The sequence below is a fragment of the Euleptes europaea genome, chromosome 15 (assembly GCF_029931775.1).
Source record: "Euleptes europaea isolate rEulEur1 chromosome 15, rEulEur1.hap1, whole genome shotgun sequence".
In the NCBI taxonomy this organism is placed as follows: Eukaryota; Metazoa; Chordata; class Lepidosauria; order Squamata; family Sphaerodactylidae; genus Euleptes; species Euleptes europaea.
This window is the reverse complement of record NC_079326.1, coordinates 38497348-38517048: the sequence shown is the minus strand read 5'-3', so window position 1 is coordinate 38517048 and position 19701 is coordinate 38497348. Positions and strand designations below refer to the sequence as shown.

The window sequence follows — 19701 nt, the reverse complement described above, 5'->3', positions numbered from 1 at the left end:
CTGCCAGCATTGCCTTTTTGGTGGTCATATGGCACCCATCCTGCCTTTCTCACCAGTGGAAAAGCTGGATGAATCCAACCCAATGTCCTGAAGGGCAGCAGATGTATATGAAAATCAGTTCCACCCACACTAAGCCATTTATGCTTGGTTACTTAGCCTCGGGATCCCCATGGAACTGCTTTGGAGCTCCCTTTGGATTCTTTATGATTTTTCCAACCTTCAGAAGTCACTTCGCAGCCACCACACACTTGTTCCGCGTTTTCAGGAACCTGTTTTATCACGATTTTAAACTTTGCCTTGATCTCAAAGCAAAACTAATGAGGGAATTTCTGTGAATTGTCTTAACTTCGGGTTTCTCTTCCCCTGCTCACTCTCGCTTCTCCCTCCCTCATCCAACCCCTCCCAGATAAGCCATTTTTGTTCAGCAGCAAATGTAAAGTTCTTGGGAACAGAGCTGGCTGTCCCCGCTCGCGCGCCTCATAGGCGTCCTCTCTGGTCTCTCTCAGTCAGTTTCAGCAGTGAGTGTAAAGATCTCAGGAATGGAGCCAGCTGTTCCCCCCCTTCCTTCATAGGCGTCCTCTCTGGTCTCTCTAGACAGTTTCAGCAGCGAGTGTTAACATCTTGGGAATGGAGCCGGCTCCCCGCCCCCATTTCCATTAACTATTTTAGTGTTTTTTTGCTAAAATAACACTTAAAACTAAAAAAAATTATTTGGGACAAAAAGCCCCTATGCATACAGTTTTGAGAATTCGGATAAAAAAACCTGTGCATCTGCAAAGTGGCAAACCCAGCGCAAATTTCCCCTGCATAATTGGCCTAAGAAAACATGTCTGTTTTCACTGGCAGAGCTGGAAGAGCCCTAATCTAATCAACAATCTAAGGAAGAACCAACCATTCCACCAGTCCCCCCCGCCTGCCCATGTAATCAAAGTCGCAGTGTGCCATAAGGCATGGGCAGGTGCACAGCAAAAAGATCATTACGGAGCAAATTACTCAATGCTGACTCACTCAAGCAAACCAAGGCAAAGGCTGTATCAAACAGAATAACACCCTCTGTTCACAAAATTTGACCTCAGGAACTATTTCTACTAGACTCCATAAACATTTATGATCTCTCACAGCCAACGTGTAAGCAAGATTCATTTGCCAGGTTATTATCTGCATCCCCATACCACTCAGTACACTGGCATGTATCCATACATGGAGTACCAAACACTTAAAGGGGCTGGCAATGTTTGGCCATTCTCCACTCCCGCTACAGATGTCCTCTTTGCCCCTATGATGTTTCTGAGGGTCCACTGACCCCAAAGAACAAAGTTTTTTGAGGGTGGGGGGCTTGGTAGGCTGCAGCTGAGGAGGATGTGCCCACTCTGCAACGTCTGTTCCATGACTGGATCTTGTTGGCATACCAGCTCCTGACTCTGAGTTGGATCCAGAATAAACCTATTCCCCCCTCCCATTGTAGACCCCCCTCATGTCATTCCTCAGGGTCCCCTTCCCCCAAGGAGCAACATTTTGTGGAGATGAATGGGCTGCAGTTGGGGGAGGGAGAGGAAGGAATATTCCATTCTGACACTGGAAAATTTAGCCTGGACCCAACCCCCCTAGTTTTGATATGGAAGTGGGAAGCCCAGTGAAGGGTATGAACAATGTCTTCATTTTTCTGCAGCACCAGAAAACCCATGACTAGAAATGATATCATTCTGGAATGAGTGGAACCCTCTATGGCAGTCCACAAGTTGATAGGGTGTGTGAATCTTAGATGAAAGCTGGCCAATCTAATATCATTCCACACAAAGTGTACTTGTATCCTGTTTTGCTTTCTCATCTTTGAATCCTTCTCAGCACTGAGGGCCGGGAAGGGCTGTCCTCCTCCAAACTGGGGAGGAGGCAGAGTTAAGCTCCATCCCTCCCTCAGCCCTTTAAGGGGCTTCACTTCAGCGTGGTGTAGTGGTTAAGAGTGGTGGTTTGGAGCGGTTAATTCCCCACTCCTCCACATGAGCGGCGGAGGCTAATCTGGTAGACTGGATTTGTTTCCCCACTCCTAAACACGAAGCCAGCTGGGTGACCTTGGGCTAGTCACATTCTCTCAGCCTCACCTACCTCACAGGGTGTCTGTTGTGGGGAGGGGGAGGGAAAGTGATTGTAAGCCGGTTTGAGTCTCCCTTAAGTGGTAGAGAAAGTTGGTATATAAAAACCAACTCTTCTTCTTCACAAATGAACTGCCGCTCATTTGCGGAAGGGGGAGAGGGGGACTGGGTCATGGGATAGCCTGGCAAGATTCTTGTCTCGTCAGCACTTGTATGCCGACATGAGGGAGTGGTGGGGGAGAGCATATAGACGGGGCACACACACACCATCCTCTAACAGCTCCCCACTGCTGGGATGGAAACAGCCCACATTGCTCTCGTTAGGAGCTGCTTTTTGTGAGGTGAAGAAAAGACCCACCTGGGGTGTATTATACCTGTCTGCAGGTGACAACCATTTTGTCCTTTATTCCTGGTCAATGTAAAGATGAGGCTGCCATCCTTTGCTCTTACTTGGTAGTATGATTAAACTCACCATAATCCTGCACAGAGTGGTCCAGCATAGCCTGACTGAAACTACGATCCTTTGTATACCCCTATTGGCTGTATTTATTTTAAGAATAATCCATTGAATCTGCCACTTTATTTTTGGCTCGAGCACTGTGCCAATGACAAACCACACGCCAGGCACTGAGAGCAATTCAGACTCGCCGGGGTGTGAAAGCATTTGAATTTCCAACCGAAGCACTGTGCCTTCAAAAGCACTGGAACAGGCTATTACTCTTCAACAGGTTTATTTCTTTAAAACTTGCTCATTTAAGAGTGATTGATAATCACTGCCTCTCTTAAGTGCTTTAAATGCATTACCGGGAGAGTTCTGCATCTACAGGGATGCCTGCTTCATTTTTACCTACTTGTTTCCTTCATAGATCAAGTCATTGGACTAGTTATTTCTTCATCAAAGCAATTTTTAATTAGGATTCCTTTGACACAGGATTTGTTACAAAGCTTCTTGACTCTGCTTACAATGGACTGCATTATTACCCCCATTTAAAGAAGCTGAATTCCGACACACTCCCTTGTCAAGATGAGCAATATTTTATTGTGATAATAAATCTACTGACTCCATCGGACTACTCAGAATGTAAGGTATTATTCAGTGTGAAAAAGAAACCCAGAAGTATTAATAGATGCATCCCTTACCCAGGCTTGGAGGTAATAGCTTCATTTGGCAGATTTATGGCTTAATGTGGAATCCTTTTAAAGCATTCCACTGCAATGCACACATTCTTAAGTGCCCTCCCATTTCATGAATCCAAGTCTCAAGCCGACTGAAAACAAGCAGAGAAAGAATTTCCCCACCAAGTATATTTATGGAAGACCTGTGATTTTGCTGTGGTAACTACTAGATAGATGGAATTCGGGCTGCAATCCTCTGCATATTCACCTAGGAGTAAAGCAGTATTGAACAATGCATAAATATGTATAGGCTTCTTGAAAGCCTGTCTGGCTTCCATGATCTTACCCCTATGCTGCAAGCATGAACAGATGTAGGTAGCCACCATATGGACTGAAAAGTAGTTACTAATTTTAGGAAGTTTTTTTTTAAAAGCCTCATATTAGATTGGTTTCAAACAGCAAATATTAAATCAATGAAATTTATTTACTAATAAGCACTCTCAAAATGGAGCACCTGGTCCAGGGGTTCTTTGTATAGGATGTTGGATAGAAGACCCAAAATGCAAAGTCTGTTGGAGGAAATTACAACAGCATGACCCATTTGTACCACCAAAAATATGGCTTAAATATATAGCAATATAGAGTAGTACTGACCGGGATGGCCCAAGCTAGCCCGATCACGCCAGATTTCAGACAGTAAGCAGGGTCAGTACTTGGATGAGGGATCACCAAGGAAGACTCTGAAGAGGAAGGCAGTGGCAAACCACCTCTGATTCTCACCTGCCTTGAAAGTTCCTTTTTGAGGTTGCCATAAGTAGGCTGCGACTTGACGGCACATTTATATGTACATATACAGCAGTAACATTAGACAGAGGTTTGGGAACATTTTCTTAGGCTTTGCCCCTTGGGCAAGAGGAAAAAGATTGACAGGGTAATTGGCAGTCCAGTCCAGGACTGTTTACTCAGAAGGAAGACTTACTCTGTTTCAAGTTCAATAAAGCTTGCTTCCAGGTAAGGGTGCTTTGGACTGTAGCCTAAATCCCTGAAGAATTTTCTGTATGCTGCCCACCTTTTGAGGGAATGTTATTAATGGAAGAAGAGATCTATCAGTGGCCATGAGTGATGATAGTTACATGGGACTTCTATGTTTAGAGGCAGCATGCCTCTGAATACTAGTTGACAGGGAGAAAAACAGGGGGGAATCTTTGGCCTTTGTGATTGTGCTTGTGGGCCCATCTGGTCAGCTAGTGTGGGGAAACAGATGAACCTTTCCTTTGACCCAGCAGGGCTCTTCTTATAAGACATTGCAAAGAGGTAGGATTTTTCCACAAGGACAATACATTCTGAACATTACAGGGCAGGTCATTTTTGTGCATTAGAACATGTCTTACTTTGAATTTTCTGCAGTCTCAATGAACAAGAGAGCTGGTGGTCTTCAACGACATGGACCTGGCTGAGGGGCTGCAAATCCTTCGTTTGGACCGAATCCCATAAAACAGCCAGAGATGCTGAAGTACCATCTGCATCCTTCTAAAAACAATAAGAACAACAACTCAGGAAAGTTGTTTTAGAAATGAAAGTCAATCTTTGTATCAGCTTGAATGCAAAACAAAACATAGAGGTGTGGTTTTTGCAAAAACAAATTGAAATTTTTGTACAGCTCCATGCACTTGTCCAATCACAGATAAGAACAAGTTAGGATTTGACCCAGTAAGCCAATTTCTATGGAGTCTTGCAGGACTCCTGTGTGCCAGGCACTGAGCCTCCATTCAACTGACTTGAGTCATAAGTGTTTCCAGAGTTTCTACACCCGTATCCCAAACGTTTGTATAGTTTCTGAGTGTCACCTGCTACCTTCGCTACCTGGGTTCACATAGAGGCAAATAATAATGGCACACACAGTATGCTGATTTCCTCTCAAAGTTAATTTGTATCTTTAGAAGACGAAGGAGGAGGGGGGAAGCTACAGGAAGGTATTAATCTGCTTAACATTCCTAAGTACATCATCCAAGGGATTTTGTTTTTTTAATCTTACATATGCTCAGCAGAGTTACTGGCAAAAACTGTACATTTTCTTCATTTCATCCTTTCAACATCAAATGGTAAGCAGCAAAAATTGGATCAGACTTCAAAGACTGAGTTGTGCTCCCAGTCACAGAGCGACTCCTCCATTTCACATATTGAATTCGAGCAGGATATCAAAGTGCTACCAAAGAACCTCGGGTCCTTACTCAAAAAGAGGCTCTAACATCTGTAGAAAGTGAAGTGCACAGACAAATCACCTCAGGGAGCAGTGAGCATTTATTCTCAGCAGCAGACTTCCAGCCTTTTGATTCTCTTATTCACTGTACCTCCCTGCTTTTCGACAGAACTAAAGTTCTTAGCAAGCAGGCTTTTGTCTCACGGACTTCAAAACACCGCTAACGGTTTCATGTTCTGATGGTTATGCCAAGCAACCGTGAACACACTTCAGAACTGTGGATGTGGGGATTTGATGTCATTTTAGAATCTGAACTTCACAGTACCTTGCTTGGGTGTTTGTTGAGAATATCCATCTCTGCGGGAGAAGATGGGCTGCAACTTTGCTTCCTAAAAACATAACATATTTACTGGTATTATTGTTATTTAGCAGTATGCAGCAGCATCTTGACAGGCAAAAATGCCACTCCCATTATCAGTATGCACCCAACCCATAAATCACACTTCTTGTGACAAAATTCTTTGATACAGAAGAGAATTACAAATCCAAAGTATATAATTGCAGGCTTTTAAATGGTTACCTACAAGTAGCTTGCAAAATATCTCCATTTGCTATTTTAAAATCTTTAAAAGAATGTTATCTGTGTGAAACGAATCGCTTTAAAATTACAAAATTAAAATATGACCTGATTTAAAAGCAACGGCCAGGATGGAATGCAGTGACATGCGGTTAAAACGCTTAGGGCTTTTTAGTTTGGAAAGGTGGTGGTTAAGGGGAGACATAATCGAGGTCTATAAAATTATGCATGGTATGGAGAGAGTGGACAGGGAGAAGCTGTTCTCCCTCTCTCATAATACTAGAACGATGGGTCATCCGCTGAAGCTGGAGGGTGAGAGATTCAAAACAGATATAAAGAAGTATTTCTTCACAGCTTTTATTCAACTCAAAGGTACAAAGGTATTTATTACGGGCCACAACCAGCAAATACAGTAAAAATATAAATCTTTTTGAAAGGTCCTGCTACCCTTCAGACAAAGTACAATAGAGTGTCTTTGAATCACGTCAGAAGTGGACTTTGCTACAACAACAAAAAAGTTTATTTACGGTCAAGGACCAGCAACAAATTGATATAGTTCTAGACATATATAAATAGTTAAGTGGTACAGTTATATCACTTAAATAACTTTAATTAAAATTTAGGTACCCTCTTCTGTCTTATTAAACATGCTTGTGTGCAGAATTTTGCCACCTTAAGGAGCAGTCAGCAAGAAAAATGTCAGTATAAAAGGAGCTTGTTCTACCTGGGTATTTGGACAATATTGGTATGATGAGCCTGGATATATTTCTTCACACAACACATAGTTAAATTGTGGAATTCCCTTGGACGTGGTGATAGCTGCCAACTTGGAAGCATTTAAGAGGGTTTAAGAGTGGACATGTTCATGGAGGAGAGGGCTATTCATGGCTACTAGTAAAAATGGATACTAGTTATGATGCATACCTGTTCTCTCCAGGATCAGAAGAGCATGCCTATTATATTAGGTGCTGTGGAACACAGGCAGGATAATGCTGCTGCAGTCGTCTTGTTTGTGGGCTTCCTGGAGGCACCTGGTTGGCCACTGTGTGAACAGATTGCTGGACTTGATGGACCTTGGTTTGACCCAGCATGGCCTTTCTTATGCATACACAGGTGAGAACTCCATATATAACTAGGGCTTAATTATTTGCTGAAGAAGTAAGCCACATTTTAAGCTGAGGATCTGAGCACAAGTTACCCTGTTTCTGGATCTGCTATGGGTCCTGTCAAACTAGATTTGTGTTGGGAGTTCCACACTGAAACTTAATTTTCAGGTATGTGAGTGCCTGATTAGAACCAGGATAATGGTATGTGGGAAGATGGGGATTAAGTTTTCTCCTCATGCCATCTCCCAGACTTGAAATTACCCTTTTGCCTCACAAGACAAACTTATGTGTGGTCCCATGGGTCCCATTGGTACAAGTGCTGCCCGTAAGTACAGTTCATGTTGGTTTGCCCTGTTTAGTGGTTCCCTGGAGACATTTCAGGTCAAGAAAATGTTGCAAAGGGAAACAAGCCTCCTTTCCTCACGTACCATGGTCCAGATCCAAATTAGGCTCCAGCATACCTGAATATTACATTTCAAAAACTGCTGGAAGTTCCATGTTCAGAACTTGATAGAATTTGGGGCAGACCCAAAAACAGTGTAACTGCTTAGGAGAGTATCCAATCAGAAGGAACTGGCAGCCACTTCCTGTAAGGCAGAGACAGAAGTCTTCAATCAGCTTCTTTCCTCTCTAGGAATACTAGAAGAGAAACTATGTAGAGTTGGCAGGGTTAAACAATAGCCCAATCGAGGGCTTTTGTGAACCTGAAATTTCCTTCAGAAGATACTGGGAGGTCTGTAATCTTTATTTTATTGAGTATGACCCTCCCCTTACTTACTCTGTGATATAGGAAACACACTCAGTATTTATTGCAAGTAGGTCTGAGTATCAGGAAAGAGCAGGGAAGAAATATTTCAAAGAAATAAATACACCTTTCAAAGGACATTTTAAAAATCTATCCTTTCTTCACATATGTCAGGGTTAAGCCCTGGTATTGAAAACAGATGTCAGGGCTTAACCTCCGGCAGGAATCAAACAAAAGCTGATGCAGAACAAGAGTTTGCTTTCCTTAAAAGCTTTCTTTATTAAAGACAATGGCAGGTAGAGTCGCAAATCACAAAGACGAAAGAGACAATTGGTTTCACTGAAGCACCTATTTACCAATGGTCTGCCTTATGTGATTTCTGGATTACAACTACAATATTTCACTTTTCCTCTGCCTGGCCTTCATTATTGGTGTATTGAATTAGTCAAGACCCAATCCTGCTGTAGCTGAAGTCAGCGGGAGCATTCATATTTTATTCAATAAAATAAACAACAACAAAAAACATAAACAATCGTCACAGTTTAAAATACAATATATATATGTAAACTTAAAAAATTAACAGATCAACTTATTCCAATATCCTCATTCATACTACTGCACCAAATACACGGTTTAGTCCTCTATAAAATAGCTGGACTATCATCGTAGCCCACTGTCCTTTCTCACCCTTTATTATAAGATTTTCCATTTTATTTACAGTTCGTAGCCATAGCTCATTTAGACTCATCGTATCACCATTTTCTGATGTATTGTTAACTTAATTAATATATATATTTCTTTAACTTTAACCAACCATTCCTCTATCTTTGGAGTCATTTTTTGTTTCCAATGTCTGGCAAAAGTCATTCTAGCAGCTGTTATCATGTGTAACCTCATACATTGTTTATCTTTAGTTAGGTTAGGGGCTAAATTTAACAAGAGTATCTCAAGAGATGGATTGACTCAATAAAGGAAGCCACAGCCTTCAATTTGCAAGATCTGAGCAAAGCTGTCAAAGATAGGACATTTTGGAGGACTTTCATTCATAGGGTCGCCATGAGTCGGAAGTAACTTGACGGCACTTAACACACACACACATCTCAGGTTTAAGTCTTCTGCTTTGTTAAGAAAAGAACCATGTAGGACAGATTCTTAAAGTGAATGGGGCCATTGAGTGACCTTTCTGTGAACACACAAAAACTCTCTGAAGGTTCGGAGCACTAGTAGAGGTGGGAAGAGAGGTTAGTGCCAGTAAAAGATAATCAATCAGTTCACTCGCATGTTGGGTTGTCTTCTTTTCAGTTCCAACAGTGAGCTACTTATGACTTCACAAAGAAGCACACCGCAAAAGGGAACTTTTAGTTCCTTTCCAGGAAGAGTTCTCTGTAACAGGGGACTACTCCTTTGAAAATTATATGCAGTTAAGGAGCCCCGTGGTGCAGAATGGTAAGTTGCACTACTGCAGTCCAAGCTCTGCTCACGACCTAGTTCGATCCCGACGGAAGTCGGTTCCAGGTAGCCGGCTCAAGGTTGACTCAGCCTTCCATCCTTCCGAGGTCAGTAAAATGAGTACCCAGCTTGCTGTGGGTAAAGGGAAGATGACTGGGGAAGGCACTGGCAAACCACCCCGTAAACAAAGTCTGCCTTGTAAACGTTGGGATGTGACGTCACCCCATGGGTCAGGAACGACCCGGTGCTTGCACAGGGGACCTTTACCTTTTAAGCACCATGTACAGCTAAGTTCTTCAGCCACATTGGCACAAACTGTTTGCCACAAATAGGGATGATATTTGTTCACTATTGGCAGGAGAACTGCCACCTGAGTGCCCTGTCCCCTTTTGGTGCACACCAGAGTGGTGGGGTAAACTGGGGGGGATTGACATTGATGTGGCGATCTTACTTCTGGGTGGAAATCTGAAAGTGACATTGATGCACTGAACGACACCATAGGAATCTCCCCAATCTCTATGGAAAAGACCGTAGAGATTGGGGGGATTCCCCGAGTGTCGCTCAATGCATTAATGTCACTTTTGGATCTCCACCCAGAAGTGACATCGCTGCATTGAGTGATGCCCATTTTGTCAGTCTCCACTCCCCATCCAACCTAAGGCTGGCTGCCAGAAAATGGCTAGCAACCCTAGCCCCAAACAAAATGGACATTTGATATCCTATATGCTAAGGGTTGTAAAGGAATTGTGTGTCTTTACATGCATGTGTGTGTATGTGTGCGTGGGGAATAAACATTTGGGAATCCTCTCAGTCTCCCTTCTCTATTATATGTCAGACTCTAAGAGGCTTAAACAGGTCAATGTCCCCATCATGCACTATGGGAAAGGGGGGTTATAAACAATGGGCAATTTCCCCCTGAACCCAGATAGGCTTGAGCAGATCCATTTTTCTGTCCCCCCATTAATCTACACTCAACACTCTGAGGGCAACGAGCATGCTCATTTGATCAGGTTGTAAACTGGTCTTTTTTCTTTTCATTTTGGTTAATTTAAGAAGCCCTATTTTCCTCAAAACCTGGGCAGTCCCCAAAATATGTAGAAACTTCTAACCTGTGTGAATGTGGCCCAGTTTTGTTGCTTTTGTGATTGGCACAAGCCGCTTACTTTATTATTAGGTAGAGTAAATTATTTCTTACGAAGTGGTTACTATTTTTAGAGTTTGTGTACAAATCAGCTTTAAAAGGGTGCTTTATAGAAAGTCAATCCTATCACTTCTTCCGACAGAAGCTGTACCTTGTGTTTTGCACTGAAAACCTTTTTTGCTAGAAGTCTAGTCTATTTTCCCCAAACATTTTAAACCTAGAACTGTATTTCAGAATGGTATTCTCCTTTGCACAGCAGTTGGGATGGAAGGGGGGGGGAGGAGTCATTATTCCTTGCCACTGCAGTTCCCTGACCCCCATGGTTATTACTCCACATGGGCCCCCAACTCTGGGACTCTAGGGATCAACCTTCCAGGGACTGGGAGGGACTGCTGGGAGGAGGAGAAAGCAGGGAATATTCACAGTCCTCGTGCAAGCAGATAACAGGATCCAACCCCCAGAGTGGAGGGCTGCAATCCTATGCACACTTCCTTGAGAGTAAGTTTCACTGAGCTCAGTGGAACTTAGTTTGTGAATAAACATGTATAGGATTGGGATGAACCTGTCTCTCCTTTCTACTCATGCTATATCCCTGATCAGTGTCTCATGTCTCTGCTTTTACTTGCAAAAGAATGCCCATGATCAATCTATGAATTGATATTATTGTGCGGCTGCTTCAATTGCCAGAAATGCTGTACAATCCTCTGCATCTTCGTATTTTTTTTAAAACCCCATCTCCATCAGTCCTTTCAAGTCTGCTATTGTAAAAATACAAGCGCTGTGGCTTCCTTTGATCTGGTGTGGGAAAGGTTTTGCATGTGTTTAATGTATCATGTTCTTAGAAGCATCTATTAGATCTTGACAGGTACAGTGAGCTGCATTGTAATACTTTGTTTAGAGATATTGTAGAATAAGTCAAAATGATAAATGCTACTATCACATGAATGCAAATCATCAGTTCACCTTGGAAAAGGCCACTTATATAATAATTTAACCATAGAAGCAAGTCTTCTCTTGTGACTACAAACAACACTCATCAAGGACAGGAAACCTATCAGTTATTCTGCAACAGAGAACTCCCCTGATTCTGAGAAAAATAACCCAGATATATAACTTGGCTATAAAGTAAGGATTCCTATACAGAATCCTTGCAGGAGAAAATTCCAGTCTTAAAATGTAATTTAGTACTGGGGAAACATTACTGTATTTTTTTCAAGACTGCCTTTCTACAGTACAAGATGGCTTACCATGATCAGAATTTTTATATGGAAAACATTTTTGAAAATAATGGCTCTAGTCAATAAATCAGCAAAAGGTCCAACAAGAATAAAAATATTAAAATGCTCCATGTCACCATAGCTCAAGTAAGAAATTTGGCACAAAGACTGTGGCAGACAGGAAGACAGATCATAGTATTTTAGTCTTCTTAAACATTATCTAAAGCACTGAAGCTCCTTCAGTAATTCTTTATTTTAATTTTTTTTATAATATTCTCTAGTATGCTACCCAATCCCATGCATGTTTACTTGGTAGTATGTCCTGCTGGTTTCAATGGCGCTTACTCCCAAGTAAGCATACACAGTATTGCAGATGTACTGTGTAATCCTTAGCAACACACTTACAAGACCACTGATTTCAACAGACTTAGAAGTCATAATACTAGAACGCGGGGTCATCTGTTGAAGCTGGACGGTGAAAGATTCAAAACAGATAAAAGGAAGTATTTCTTCACACAACACATAGTTAAATTGTGGAACTCCCTGCCCCAAAATGTGATGATGGCTGCTAACCTGGAAGGCTTTAAGAGTGGGGTGGACATGTTCATGGAGGAGAGGGCTATCCATGGCTACTAGTCAAAATGAATACTAGTCATGATGCATACCTATTCTGTACACTATCAGAGGAGCACACTTATTATATTAGGTGCTGTGAAACACAGGCAGGACAATGCTGCTGCAGTCGTCTTGTTTGTGGGCTTCGTAGAGGCACCTGGTTGGCCACTGTGTGAACAGTCTGCTAGACTTGATGGGCCTTGGTCTGGCTTTTCTTATGTTCTTATGAGTGTAACACTGCTTAGGACTTCACTGCGAGATGATAGATAACAAGAAATTCTAAATTGTAAAATTAAAATTAACAAGTCACTTGAGTGCATTCCAAAGCAGAGCTGTGTCACTCTTGGTCCAATGGGCTAGAGTAACTCAACACAGGACTGCACTGCTAGTCAGGACAATAAGCACTCAAAAGTTTTAAGTGCTTTAATGAAAAATTGTAGATTTTCTAATATGCATCCCTGAAAATATGGAGCATCACTAAAATTGTTCTTTTCTAGCATCAACAAACACATAGAAAGGGGTTATCTGGTAGATATTATATACTTAGACCTCCACTGTTCAAAAAATCAACAAAGTTCCTCATCAAGGCCTCTTGAGCAAATACAGAAGTCATGGAATAATTTATGGATTGTTAACAGGCTACAGAATAGGAAACCAATGGTGGGGATACCCTGGATAATTTTCCCAATAGAGGGAAGTAAGCACTGGAATTTCCCAGGGATCCAAATTTAAATAATTCACAAATGATCCTGATTCAGACATAAATACTGAGGAAGTTAAATTTGCAGATGATGCCAAATCATTCAGTATGGTGAAGACCTAAGCTGGCTGTGTAGAATTTCAAAGGGTCTCTCCAAACTGGATTATCAGGAAACAAAATTGAAAACCCGATTCAATGTAACAAAGGGCAAAAACGCATGGTCAACTTGATGGCACTTAACACACACACATTCCCTGTTTCAGCCAGGATTCAGCCAGGATCGAATGCATGCGTTTCACTGAATGTGCATTCGATCCTGGCTAAATCCTGGCTGAAAAGGGGGAATAAAGGAGGCTAAAGCAACCATGCGTTTTCGCCCTTAGTGTAAAGAGATACACATTTTGGCTCCTTCCAAAGATCCTAACATCAGATCTGTATTGAATGGATCTGAATGAGTTGTACCTGCCTGGAAAGAGATTTTGGGACAACAGTGGGATAATTCAATGAAAATCTCAACTGAAGTAAAGCAAAATGGAAAAGGCAAAGTCCATTTTAGGGATCATCGGGGAAATGCCCTATATCATAATGCCTGTATATAAATTTATAATATTGCTGCAGGTGGAAAAACTGTGTAGAGTTCTGGATACCTGTCTTAAAAAGGATATCATAGAGCTGTAAAAAGTACAAAACAGAGGAATCAAAATGATCAAGAGACTAGACCAGCTTCCGTACAAAGAAAAGCTAATGCATTTGTTTTTGTTTTCATGCTTATAAGGCCTGAAATGCTTATGACTTTGAGTTAATGGGCAGAATAGCAAGCTACTGACGTTACACAATGGAAAACTATGATAGGGTGGAAAAACAAACCATTAGCTCCAGTGACAAAGACTGTTATGGCTATTATTTGCGAAGATACGGAAAGATCAGAGTAGGCAAACCTCCCACAGTTTCTGGCTTGCAGAACACAGAGAGGGTTCTGCTAAACGTTAAATACAACCAAAATCTTTGGCTCAGCTCCATTGTCCACAGAGGGAGAGAGAGAGAGAGATTTTGTCAGCATTAAAATTTCTTAATGGGAAACAGCTCAACACAACATTACTAAAAGCATTTAAAGTTCTTTTTTAAATGTCATATCAGAGGAGCTGTTCTGGAATGGATTCTGAAGGTCGGAAAATACATGCATAATTAAAACAAAGCTCCGAAGTAGTTGGGGGGCTGACCGTGATGGGAACAACCTGTGCATAAAAGGCCACAGTTAAACCACTGTTCCCCAGCATTGCAGGTCCAGTCCAGGCTACCCACCCAGGTTGTTTCCTAGGGCAGGAGTACACAACTGGAAAAGTAACATAAAAGCATACTGAATTAAGTCGCAAAGGAATCTTTTCCAGCTTCTAGCGCTTATACAAAAAGGAGCTTATCAGAAGCCACACATTCCATTTTTAACTGTACACCTGAAAAACATAAAGGTGTGACTACAAACATGTTGGTTCTATTCTTCTAACTATGAAGGAGTTGAGACTAGCTACAGCTTCCTATTGGGTGTACACTCAATTGGGTGTACGCTCTGTGGCATACCCGGGTTTGCTGCCGTGAAATACCTCAAACGAGACACCATTTCTATGCTCTTTTTTCTTCAGGCTCTCACTGAACAGAAAAACAAATGCATACTCACCAGTTTTCATCACAACTCAGATTGGAGGCAAAGTTCATTAACTCTGTATCTGTTGTGTGGCCAACGTTGTTTTTCATCCTTGCATAATATCGGCGAGCCAAATATCCCCTGAAAGCTAAGCAGACATTAAGAACAATAAGACGGTGGTATAAGAGGCTTCCCTGAACACTTTACCAACAGGAGAACCAGAAAGGGCAGAATCCTTGTTCAACGGTTCAGAAATGAAATCAGATTTGTTAATTAAGTCCAGTTCAACAGCATCTTGGTGAGACTGAAGCTCAGTTTATTGATCTCTCCACTGACCACAATGTCCTGACCTGGACAGCCCAGGCTAGCCTGATCTCAGAAGCTAAGCAGGGTCAGCTCTGGTTAGTATTTGGAGGGGAGACGACCAAGGAAGACCAGGGTTGCTACGCAGGCAGTGGCAAACCACCTCTGAATGTCTCTTGCCTTGAAAACCCTACGAGGTCGCCATAAGTTGGCTGCAACTTGACAGCTAAAAAAAATGACCACAACATAAGCCTGCTCTGGGTGCAGCAGCAGAGGAGCTTCAACTGTAAGCTTCACTAGCAAGAAAATAGAAACCCAATTTATTTTTATTAGCTATGGTTGTCATTGGAATGGATAAGAAAAGAATCAGGATAGACCAAGAAGCTGGTGGAAAGTGCCATTAAGTCCCAGCTAACTTATGGCGACCCTTCAAGTGGTTGTGAAGACAAGAGACAAACAGAGGTGGTTTGCCATTGCCTGCCTCTGGGTAGTGACTTAGAAATCTCCCATCCAAGTACTAACCAGGGCCAGCCCTGCTTAGCTTCTGAGATTTAATGAGATTGGGCTAGCCTGGGTCATCCAGGTTAAGGCAAGATAGAAGTTCCTTTTAATGAAACAAGGAGAACCCTGCAAAAAGGGTTCCCCCATTTTGGCAGTCTCTTGGGAAGACTCACAACAAGGGTGAAAATGTTCTTTTGATAAGAGAGGCAGACAGCATCAACGCCACAACAAAAAATAATTGGGATCCTAACCAAACAATTTGTGTCCTCCCTCATTCTCCAGACAGGTTCGGCAAACTGGCCATGTTACGATCTGCCCCACAAGTGTACTTGGCTCCAATTTTTGCCATCTTGGCAGCTACCACCATACTACTGCAGTCAAAAATCACTGCAACAGAACCAGAATAAAGATATAATCATTGATTATAGCAAAGTGAATATCTTCTATCGGAACAAGATACTTTATTTAATCAATTAGAGAAATTGTTGTGGTAATTATGATGTAATTCCTTTTTATGTTGAAACACTATTACTATTTTCTACTAACGTACTTTATCCGCAGACAGTCCCCTATCCTTTCCCTTTTTTCCTTTTGTATCCCCCCTTTTGAAATAAATAAAATATATTTTTTTTTAAATCACTGCAACATGCTGTTGTTTAACTCACACATGCTTGCCAGAGAATGACCATGTGCACAGAATCGTCAGTGGTATCAACATACACAACAAATATAGACACTTGTTTTTTGCAAGACAAACTGTATTAGGAATTAGCAGCTGATGGGCTTGAATCAAATTGTACAGAGCCATCCGACGCAGAATTTCACCCTTCTAAGCCCACTGGCTCCAATTAATTTAGAAGATGAAGATTGGACTGTTAGTATCTTTGAGGGAGTGATGTCTGGGCTGGCTCCCCACTGGAGAACTCTGAAACATGAAGATGAAGAGGAAGGAAGGAAGGAAGGAAGGAAGGAAGGAAGGAAGGAAGGAAGGAAGGAAGGAAGGAAGAAGGAAGGAAGCAAGGAAGGAAGCAAGGAAGGAGGGTTGGTTTTTATACCAGGGGACTCGCTAACAAGCTATTTTATGGAGCAGAATTGTGGCTCTAACTAACCACCCTCATTCCCTATCCAAGGGTTTTTTCTCCCGGAGGTTTCCCGGAGGTTTGGGCACTGACCTGCAGGGTTTTTTTCCTCTGAGCTTCCTCATGACCTTATTTTCTATTGGTTGCCCTTCCATAGTTTCCTTGATGTTTCACCTTGCTTCCTCTAATTAGATCAAAGGAAATTGCAGAGAAACGATGAGGAGAATATGGAAAGCCAATAAATGGAGAACAAGGAGGTGAGAAAACTCAGAGACAAGCCACTGCTGGTTGGCTCCCAAATTGCGGGAAAACCTCTGAGGGAAAAGACCTCAAGTCAGCCCTCTGATTTTCTGTGCTCCTCAGAAGAAGAAGTTGGTTTTTACATGCCGACTTTCTCTACCACTTAAGGGAGACTCAAACCGGCTTACAATTACCTTCCCTTCCCCTCCCCACCCTGTGAGGTAGGTGGGGCGGAGAGAGCTCTAACAGAGCTGTAACTTGCCCAAGGTCACCCAGCTGGCTTCATGTGTAGGAGTGGGGAAACAAATCCAGTTCACCAGATTAGCCTCCGCCGCTTATGTGGAGGAGTGGGGAGTCAAACTCGGTTCTCCAGATCAGAGTCCACCGCTCCAAACCACCGCTCTTATCCACTACAGGCATTTTGCTCATTGTCAACAGCAAAGCAAAGCACATGTACTTAAAGTGCACCATCCAGGAACACCAGAAAGACCTCACTGGAGTATTTAGGAAGATGCAAAGTATATTTCCCCACCCCCTCACCAAATGAACACAGAATATGCTGCTAGTGTAGGAGGAGAAGGAAAAGCTAAAGTCAGGTGGATGATCCATCACAGCTATTTTGCTTTGCTGACTCTTCCTGGTTTTGACACTAAGCACTTGGCTCAAGAAGTGTGAAATTAGCAGGCGCACACTGCGAGTGCCCCAGGAGCAATCTTCACATCACCGAGGAAGAATGATTACCAGATGCCACGTTATTTTCACCTTACACATTCAATAATATTCTCAACCCCACCATAATAGATGTATCCTATCCTGGTCTTCACGTTGCTAATGGTGAGCACAGTCCAAAAAGAATCGACCTGAAATGGACACTGTAGACCTATTATTAGTCATTCTGCTTTAAAGCGGTATGTGCTGCTTGCCTCCTTGCGATATTGACGTTGTCATAAAACAAGTCTCCCCTCAGCTTCAACAGATAACAAGTCAAGAGTATTGTTACCCACAGAAACCTGATGCTCTGCGCTCAAATGAACTGTGCTGAGGCATATAGATTATTCACAAAATTGCTCAAATTTGGAAGACCCCCCCAAAAAATTGGGTCATTTTTCTTCCTCTCCTCTGCAGGAGAAAACAATGCTCCAGTAAGCTGCAGACCATAATGAAGAGACATTTTTATGGAGGGAGCAAACAGAGACGACAAATCACTGGGCGGCGAGAAATGCCTCTCTTCATTCCCAGTAATAAATAGACATATAAAACAGCGATTCTTTCCTCGCAGAAACAATTATGCAACTCCAAAGCCTCATCTTGCATGATGCAGTAAGAAATGTTGAATCCTGGCAAACAGAAACTCAGAACACATCTTTCAAACTTTCCCTATTTATCTACAAGTCTTGAGATGGTGGGGTTCCCCTCATGCTTCTGTTGGTGATAAGGGGAGGGGCCATGGCTCAGTGGTAGACATCTGCTCGGCATGCAGAAGGTCCCAGGTTCATTCCCCGGCATCTCCAGTTAAAGGGACTAGGCAAGTAGGTGATGTGAAAGATCTCTGCCTGAGACCCTGGAGAGCCGCTGCCGGTCTGAGTAGACAATACTGACTTTGATGGACCAAGGGTCTGATTCAGTATAAGGCGGCTTAATGTGTTCAATGTGTTCAAAAGCATATCTGATGAAGACAATGATGAAACAAATGTTAGTGGTGGAGAAATGCAAGAAGAAATTACCAAAATTGGTGTGAAAAGATATTGGATTCAAGTTCATAAAGAAATGCAAATAATGTTAAAAACTAAGTTAGCTTTGGATCCTAAGTATATGCTACTTGGGTTAACGCCAGCAACACTGGAAAAGGCGTTTGAGGAATTGAACAGATATGCGGTCACAGTAGCCAGAGTGGTACTAGCTGCAAAATGGAAATTGGATGAAAGTCCCAATATAGAAGAATGGAACAGCAAATTGGCAGAATATGCTGTGATGGCGAAACTAGCTAATCTAGTAAATAAAAGACCCAGAGAAGAGTTTATTTTAAACTGGAGGCTCTATTATGAACAACATAAGTTATGAGGAGTTTCAAATGGAGAACATCAAAATTGTGTTATTAAAATGTATGTTTGTTTAAGTATAATAGAAATATAGAAATAGATAGTAAATACAGTATACTTAGAATGTATTGGGATATAAAGTATATTTACATCCAGGGTACATAGTCATACTTTTGTTGATATAATTGAACATTAGATAAGATTTGTGAAGCATTATTGTAATCCCCCATCCTGCAATACCGATTTTTTTAAAATGTCCACTCCTTTATACTTTTGAAAATAAAAACAACCCTGGGAGGTACGTTAGGCTGAGAGTGTGTGACTCATCCAATGTTACCCAGCAAGCTTCCGTGGCAGAGTGAGGATTTTAATTTTTCTATCTAGCTGCAGTTTTATTTCAAAGCTGAAAGGCAAAAGATATGTAGACCCTAAGTCTAAGATGATGTTTTCTTAGGAGAAAGAGAAATTATTGGAATGTAGAATGATCCTATCCAAGGAAAGAAAGGAAAGCCACACACTTAGGGGACCAGCTGCCCCACAACCTTGGTTTCCAGCTGCTGCTCGGTATAGCATCAGGAGAAATTTGGGCAAAAAAGTGACGTTGCAGTAACACTACAACATCACTTCCAGTCACATAACTAGAAGTAATGTCACACATCAGTGGGACACTCTACTAATCCTCCCAAACTGTATGGTAAAATGATGAAGCCATAGAATTCGGGGAGATTGCTAGAGCATCCCAGTGACGTATGATGTCGCTTCCAGTTACACAACCAGAAGTGATGTCACAATACCCAGCCCTGTCCCCAGATGGTTGCCAACCCTTGGTGTCCTTGACTGGCAACCCTACACATACTTAACCAAGCATACTGGCCTGTATTCAACCAGCAATTACCAAGACTTAACATTTCCTTAAAAGGGTGCTTTGATTTCCACTCCCCCTC

General features: G+C 42.1%; 1 protein-coding gene across 1 annotated transcript in view; it reads right to left on the bottom strand.

Annotated features, from left to right (window-relative positions):
• Nucleotides 1-19701, bottom strand: part of MYO3B (myosin IIIB) — a 295217-nt gene that overhangs the window by 45648 nt on the left and 229868 nt on the right. The window contains exons 29-31 of the mRNA XM_056861063.1: nucleotides 14629-14743; nucleotides 5732-5795; nucleotides 4598-4736 (exon numbers count right to left, since the gene is read on the bottom strand). Coding sequence (XP_056717041.1) covers nucleotides 4598-4736; nucleotides 5732-5795; nucleotides 14629-14743 — 318 coding nt within the window. The remainder of the gene's footprint in view (nucleotides 1-4597; nucleotides 4737-5731; nucleotides 5796-14628; nucleotides 14744-19701) is intronic.